The sequence below is a fragment of the Crocuta crocuta genome, unplaced genomic scaffold (genome assembly GCF_008692635.1).
Source record: "Crocuta crocuta isolate KB4526 unplaced genomic scaffold, BGI_CrCroc_1.0 scaffold541, whole genome shotgun sequence".
NCBI lineage: Eukaryota > Metazoa > Chordata > Mammalia > Carnivora > Hyaenidae > Crocuta > Crocuta crocuta.
Window position 1 is genome coordinate 1,197,207 of NW_027531901.1, and position 8,032 is coordinate 1,205,238.

At 45.1% G+C, this 8,032-nt stretch overlaps 1 protein-coding gene across 1 annotated transcript in view; it reads right to left on the bottom strand.

The window, feature by feature from the left end:
• The window catches only part of SCN5A (sodium voltage-gated channel alpha subunit 5), a 70,010-nt gene that overhangs the window by 16,816 nt on the left and 45,162 nt on the right, over nt 1–8,032 (bottom strand). The window contains exon 19 of the mRNA XM_077774014.1: nt 15–142. Within this exon, the coding sequence (XP_077630140.1) occupies nt 15–142 (128 nt within the window). The remainder of the gene's footprint in view (nt 1–14; nt 143–8,032) is intronic.

Consider the following 8,032-nt stretch of genomic DNA (forward strand, 5'->3'; position numbering starts at 1 on the left):
CGTTGGTGAAGTACCTCTTGAAGCCGTAGGCCACCCACTTGAGCAGCATCTCCAGCACGAAGACGTAGGTGAACATCTTGTCCGCGTACTCCAGCAGGACCTTGACGGACCTCCGCTCCTCCAGGTAGATGTCCTCGAAGGCCTGCGGACGGGGCCGGACGTCCANTCTGGGGGTGCTCATGGATCTCAGGAGCCATGTGGACAGTGAGGCACCATGTCGGGTGAGAACGCTTCCCCCTTCACACTGAGGAGCGAGGCTCGGTTCTAAGACGCGCGGACCCCGTGTTAACACGGAGAGCGAGCGTGTGCGGGCTCAGCTGACAGCCTTTTGCTGAAAACACCGTAAACCATCTTTTGGTTGTTTTCCTTCCACTTGCTGGTACTCTCTTTACAAGGTCACCTACTTTTCACGGGACGCGGCACTGGTTTCCAAAGATCACGGCCATTCAGGCTCCCTCCACAACAGTGAGTGTACACACGCCAAGGCCCGTGAGAGCTGATCTGGACCAGTTTCCAACACACGCTAGTGAAGGTGGTTTGTCACTAGGAAGCCGGGGACCCCAAAGCCGCCGCCACCCTCGGGATCCGGGAGTCGGGGCTTCCAGCACGCTGCAAGGTGTCTTTCTCCATCCCTCGTCCCTGCCCCCGCCCAGCCTCCCGGGCGACAGGGGCTCCTCGCCGGCCCCCAGGTGGCCTCTGGCACCTCCCGTCCCGCTCTGGACTCGCGCCTCCGGGGCCACCCGTCCCCGCCCGCGGTGTGGCCTCAGGATCCCCGTCTAGGCAACTGAACACGTCACAGGGGCCCCGGGGGCCACCTCGGCCTGTAGCTCTGGGCCTGGCCGCCTCCCCCCGGGGCCCGAGGGAGCCCCTGGAGCTCCCCGGGCATCGGTGTGGCTCCCGCAGTCAGTGCACACAGGGCGACAGGAAAACTCCAGTCCCAGAATGGACCCTGGGAGCTGATCAGATAAAAGGCAGCTGTTCTTTTTTTTCCCTGATTATAAAAATGTGTACTTCCTACAAAAAAATTAAATTATCTAGAAATCATAAAAAAGAACAGGAGGCACATCTGATTTCACGACATTACAGTAACCACTGCTAACGTTCTGGTGACGCTTGTCTCCAACATTCAACTGTGTGTGTGTGTGTGTGTGTGTGTGTGTGTGTGTGTGTGTGCAGCTCCCAGTTTCCTAAGATACACTTTCCGCTTAAGCTTCTGTCGACTCAGCAATCATCCGTGTGTCTCCCGACTCCAGGGACACAGGCCGTCCCGAGCGCCCTTTGACAAGGCTGCGTACACGTCACTATTTGCACGTGCGCTCGCTGACCGAGCCCACGTTCCCGGTGGCGACACAGCTCGCCGTCCCGTTTCTCACTAGTGGAAACGGCANCAACTGTGTGTGTGTGTGTGTGTGTGTGTGTGTGTGTGTGTGTGTGTGTGTGCAGCTCCCAGTTTCCTAAGATACACTTTCCGCTTAAGCTTCTGTCGACTCAGCAATCATCCGTGTGTCTCCCGACTCCAGGGACACAGGCCGTCCCGAGCGCCCTTTGACAAGGCTGCGTACACGTCACTATTTGCACGTGCGCTCGCTGACCGAGCCCACGTTCCCGGTGGCGACACAGCTCGCCGTCCCGTTTCTCACTAGTGGAAACGGCATCGCAGCGAACAACGTGTCTGATATCCGTCGAGGATACATTTCTAGAACTGGGGCGCCGGGTCAAAGGTGTCCTTTCGGTACAGACTGGGACCAGGATCTCCAGCCGGGGGGCCCGACGGGCACCCCCCCAGCGCCGGCAGCTGGCTCTGCTCCCCCGCACTGGCACTGCCCGGGTCTCTCCCGACGCCTTTCCCAGCCTGAGGGATGAAAGCTGTATTTTCTTACATTTGAATTTACTTTATTGCTGGTAACGCTGACACCGTTTCCTTGGACACGTGCGGCGCTCCCGTGCCCCCTGCCTGGCCGCCTTTCCTATTGTTTTCCCTTGAGTGTCGGCTTTATTCAGAGACATTACGCTTTGTCGTCCCGGCTGTGCGCCTCTCACTGCGGTTTAGTTTGCTCACCGGCCGAGGGAGAGATGAGGAAGGCGTGGCTGATCTGCACAGGGGAACGGGACTCGGCCACGCAAAGAAGGACACCGCGCCATTTGCAACGGCACGGACGGAACTAGAAAGTATTATGCTGAGTGAAAGAAGTCAGTGAGAGAAAGACAGATGTATGATTTCACTCATCTGTGAATTTAAGAAACAAAACAGATAAACAGAGGGGAAGCGGGGCGGGGGGCGGGGGGCACCCCAGGCCACAGACTCTCAGCTACAGGGAACAAGCTGAGGGTTGCTGGAGGGAGGCGGGTGGGGGCCGGGGGGAACAGGTGACGGGGACTGAGGAAGGCACGTGTGATGAGCACGTATGTAAGTGGTGAGTCACCACGTCCTATGCCTGAAACTAATATTGCACTGTATGTTCACCAACTGGAATTTAAATAAAAACTTGAAAAAGCAAAAAAAAAAAATCCTCAACCTATAAAAAAACTTGTTTCCTTTGGTTACTGTATTTAAGTTCCTACTTCATTTTCATTTATTATTATATCTAATGTAATTATATCACTTATTATGATTTTCATCTGGTAAAACCTTCAGTGTCATGTTAAGAAAGCCCTTACTTAGTCGAAGGCTAGGGGAAAAAATGCCCTTTCTTTTCTTGTTTTATTTTTCCTTTTTACCTTTCTGGTTTCGTTATTTTATATTATAACTTAGAAAATCCAATATATTTTGGTAAAGAGCAAATATCCATTTTGATATATTTTTTTCAGAGTGGCTTGTCTGGGCTACACTTTATTAAAAGTATACATTTCAAATCCATAGATTCGAAGTCAACTTTATCATATAAACTACATTTCTGTCCTTGATTAAATCTTTTCTTTTCTTTTTTTTTCAAATAGTTGTCAAGTTGGTTTCCACATTAACACCCAGTGCTCATCCCCACAGGTGCCTCCCCCATGCCCATCAACCCCCCCCACCCCCATCTGCCCTCAGTGTGTTCTCAGCATTCAAGAGTCTCTCATGNACTTACTTCGCTCAGCATAACACCCTCAAGGTCCATCCACGTTGCTACACAGGCCAGATTTCATTCTTTCTCGTTGCCATGTCGTATTCCATCGTATAGATAAACCACATCTTCTTGATCCATTCGTCAGCTGATGGACACTGAGGCTCTTTCCGTGATTTGGCTGTTGCTGAGAGCGCTGCTGTGAACATTGGGGTCCATGTGCCCCTATTGTCCTTGCTCAAATCTATCGGATCGCTCTGCGTGCTGTCTATTCCTGAATTAATATCATATGAATTTTCCTGGCCATTTTTAGTAATTCTCAAAAGATAAAATTTAGCAATCTTTTGTCCAATTCCCTGAAAAATGTTGCAAATTTATCATTATTACACTTAATTTATTAACTGCATTAGGATATAATATGGAATCTGGTCCATCTTCTGCACTGCTTAGCTACGTTTTAGAGTTTTCTTCATGTACCCACTATACATCCCATGCCGTATTTATCCCCATGTATTTTGTGTTTACAATGTCTGACAAATAGGGACTATTCTAGAAATGTTACTTATGACTAAATGCTTTCTGTTACAGTAAGACAACAGCATCAATTCTTTGTGTATTTATTTTATAACTGGCCATATACTGTTTTTAATAGGTTTAAAAATTTTCTAGCATCATTATCTACAAGTAGTGCTTCAGTTCTGTTTAGTTCTATTATTTTAACTTACTTTATACTCCAATTAATTAATTGGAGTAATTAGTTAATTAATTAACTCCAAGAATTAATTCCAATTCTTCTGTTTCTTTCTTTTTCTTTCTTTCTTTTCTTTCTTTCTTTCTTTCTTTCTTTCTTTCTTTCTTTCTTTCTTTCTTTCCTTTCTTTTTCTTTCCTTCCTTCCTTCCTTCCTTCCTTTCTTTCTCTTTCTTTCTTTCTTTCTTTCTTTCTTTCTTTCTTTCTTTCTTTCTTTCTTTCTTTCTTTCTCCTTCTCTCTTTCTTTCTTGTTTATTTATTTATTTATTTTGAGAGAGAGAGCACAAGCAGGCCAGGGTCACAGAGAGAGAGGGGAGGGAGAGTATCCCCTCTTTGCAGGGCTCAAACTCACAAACTGTGAAATCATGACCTGAGCTGAAGTTGGAAGGTTTTTGAACTTAGCCACCCAGGCATCTCTAATTCTTCTATTTCCTAATTTTTATCTTGTATGTTTACTTTTCTTGATTAATTGCACTGGCTAGTGCTTCGAGATTATTACTAAGTACTGGAACAATAGCTAAAAAGTAGTTAAATCATCCTTTTCTTACTTCTGACTTTAATAACAATGTTTCGAGTACTTTACTACTAATGATGATAAAACAGTTAATTTGAGAATAAATTTTTCACTAAACTAAGGAAATATATTTTATTTCTACTCTTACTAGTTTTAAAAATCAGGCATTCATTGAGATAACTGTATGTTTTTTATCTCTGTCCTATTAATATACATATACTTCCTAGTATGGCATCATTCTGCCATTTTAGAATATACTTGACTATAACTTAATTACTTAAAAAATATATTGCTGGATCTTATTTGCAAGTATTTCAGGATTTTTGCATCACTATTTATAAATATGGAATATGAAAACTGGTTTTAAAAATCAACATTTAGCTTACATAAAAAAGATGTATAGATTTCCTTCATACATTAAAACATTTTTATCCTATTCTACTCTACTTTCTTCTATTTTCTTCTATTCTCTTCTTCTATTCTATTCTATTCTATTCTATTCTATTCTATTCTATTCTATTCTATTCTATTCTATTCTATAGATAGACCACACAAGCAGGAGAGAGGGGCAGAGGGAGAGAGAGAGAGAATCTTAAGCAGACTCTATGTTCAGTGTGGAGCCTGACACAGGGCTTCATCCCACGACCCTGGGATCGTGATCTGAGCCCAAACCAAGAGTTGTATGCTCAACAGATTGAGCCCCCAGGTGCCCCACACTAGAACATTTTAAATAGGATTGGAATTCTTTTCTTCCTTGAGAATGCAAAAGAATTCATGCTTTGAGATGTGAGAGATCAGATTAGCTAGTGGTTTATCTACTTTGTTGTTTTAATTTTTTAAGGAATCAGCTTTGGAATTTCATATCAGTTTTATTATTTATTTTCTGATTAATTTGTTTTTGAAATTTAATTATTTCCTTGGTTTCCTTAAGATAGTTTTGTTGTTATATTTGTAATTTCTTGAGTTAAATAATTAATTAATTTACATTCTTTCTTTGTAAGAATAAAAACGTTTAAGTCTATGAATTTTCCACTTATTACAGCTTTGGCTGCATCCCACAAGTAGTACTCTCAATATTATCATTTTCTAGTTTTTTATTCCCCCAGCCAGTTTTTTTTCCCTCTACTTCTAATTTTCTTTCTTATTTTATAGCTCTCAAGTGGACAAAGTGGACAGAAGAGGTTGAATCATAATCTTTGATTTAGAACACACTGTCATCTTTGGTCCATGAGTAGCCTCTGTACTTATTTGCTTACTTACTAATATAATGAACACCGATGAACCTACCACCAAACTTTTTCTGTTTGATCTAAAGTTTAAGAATGACTTTTACACTTCTAAGGATTGTTGTTGTTATTGTTTAATCTTCCTATTTTTGCTATATCTAGCAGTTTCCTTTTCTGCAAATAGGCTTAATAACAGTACTTATCTCTTAGGGTTATTGTGAGAATGAAATGAATTAATCTTTGTAAAATACTTACAACAGAGTCTGGCACATGGTGGGTGCTATTTAAATGTTATTATTTTTATTATTAGGTTTTGTTCCTGATGGTTTTTGTTTCATATAAATGCTATGCAATCCCAAGCAAAAATATATTTATAAAAGTTTTATTTTTATTATAGCTTGCTTTGTTTTAAGCTTATGTTGAATTCAACCTTGTTTAATATTAACAAACAAAGACACTCTAGTTTTTGTTGTCATTGTTTGTATTTGCATTTGCCTGACATATCGTATTTTACATTTAATATCTGAGTGACATCGTTTTGGTTTGTCATTTAAAAGCACATAGCTGAAGGTTTTGTTTTTGTTTTGAATCCATTCAGGGGCACCTGGAAGGCTCAGTCGGTTAAGCATCTGACTCTTGATTTAGGCTCAGGTCATGAGCTCCTTGTTCATGAGATCAAGCTCCGGGTAGGGCTCTGTGTTAACAGCGTGGAGCCTGCTTGGGATTCTCTGCCCCTTTCCTGCTCATGTTCTCTCCCTCAAAATAAATATTTAAAAAAATCCATTCAGAGTCCTTTCCTTTTAAAAGATGAATTTTATCCAATTACTGTTATTATTAAAACACATTTTTGATTTTGCCTCTGCCACATTACTGTTTCCTGGTTTAATGTTTTCTTGTTCCTTCTTTTTTCTCCTAGCTTTTGCTCTAAGAGCTCTGTTTTCTTTAAAAGAAAATTCCCTCCAACAGTTTGGAAGGGATATATAGTTTGCTTTCTGTTAAACAAGTTTATAACTTTAAATAACACACTCAGACTTCTTTTTCTCAATATATCATCGACGTGGTTTTTTTTAAACCGTGCTTGGCTGCCTACCCTGATTAGATTCACCATTTGCTTGCCAAAACTCCTCCTCACTTCTGCCAGGCTGAGTTTTTCCTCCACAGCCCAGACTACATGGCTCTGGCTGCCCTTGTTTGTGGCTGTTTAAAAACAAAACTCGTTAACATATTGTCAAATCATCCTTCTCTGAAGCCTACAGAGCTCTGGCTCTAGTGCCAGTGGTAAAACAGCCTACAGCCTGCAAGGCTGGCTCCGGGCCCACTCGGGGACAGGGGAGGGCCGATCAGAGTGGGGGAGGCCCAGAGATTAGGAGGGACGGCTGCAGTGCCTCCCACGGCCGGCCCCCACAGGAGGCATTCCCGAGCGGAGGCACAGAGCCTTGGGTCAAAGTGCCCTTCTCTCCTGCTCTGCAGTTCACAGTATTCCCCGTTAGCTGCTCATCCACGGGGTTCTCACCTCCCCAGCAATGTCAAGTGCTTTCTCTCTTGGGCCCGGCAAGTTACTATCCCGTCTGCCTGCCTGACCACCTGTCTCCCTGCTCACCAGCATCTTTGAGAACCGTCTCCCCAGCTGTCCCCTCTCCTCCTAGAAGGACTGAGAGATCAGAATCGGGTGCCTGGCCCTGGAGGGCTTTTCCGTCCTCCCTGGCCTCAGCAAACCTTGTCCTCCACCGTCCACCTCACCTGTGTCTCCAGGGAATCTTCCTGAATGCTTCAGTCCCCTGACCCCCAGTCATGTTCTCCATTCTTGTTCAGTTCTCTCTCCTGAGCTGATCTCTATCTCAAACCTACTGAATCTGGTTTCCCCGACAAGACTCTGAGCCACGGAGGCCGGGGTTGGGGCCTCTCCCTCTCGCCGCTCCCCATGGCTCTTAGGCCCAGACACAAGGAGAGCTTAGAAAAGGCCTTCGGAACTAAGTGAAGGTCAAGACAAAGGACCTGAGTTCAAATGCCACGTCTGCTGCTGTGAGTGGCGGGGTCTGAGGCAAGTTACTTCGTGTTTTTACAGAGGATTGTTGTCAGGATCCCAGGTGATGCTGTGTGGACTACAGAGCCCAGCCTCCAGCCCTCGAACTCGTGGGGTAAGTAGAGCGACCAGTGTCCTATCCGCCGGCATTGCCAGCTGCGTGAAAGGGCCTGACGGAGCTATGTGCACAGGTGTGTGTCACCCCTGCTTGGGCTGGGAGGCTGGTGACCGGGGACCTCTGCCAGCTGGGTACTGGGTACTGTGACCCGAGGGCAGAATGAGCCCCCTCCTGTGGAACATGGGGGTCTGGGCCCTGAGCTCTGTGTGCGCAGGGCTGTGAGTTTGCCAGCGAACTGCTGCTCATGGGGCCGGGGAAGCACATCTTCAGCTGAGGCTCTGCCCCAGTTTCTGGCCTCGCCTCCAGCTGGAGGCTTCCTCCCGGCCCTCCTCCCCTCCCCCACCCCTCCCTCTCTGCCC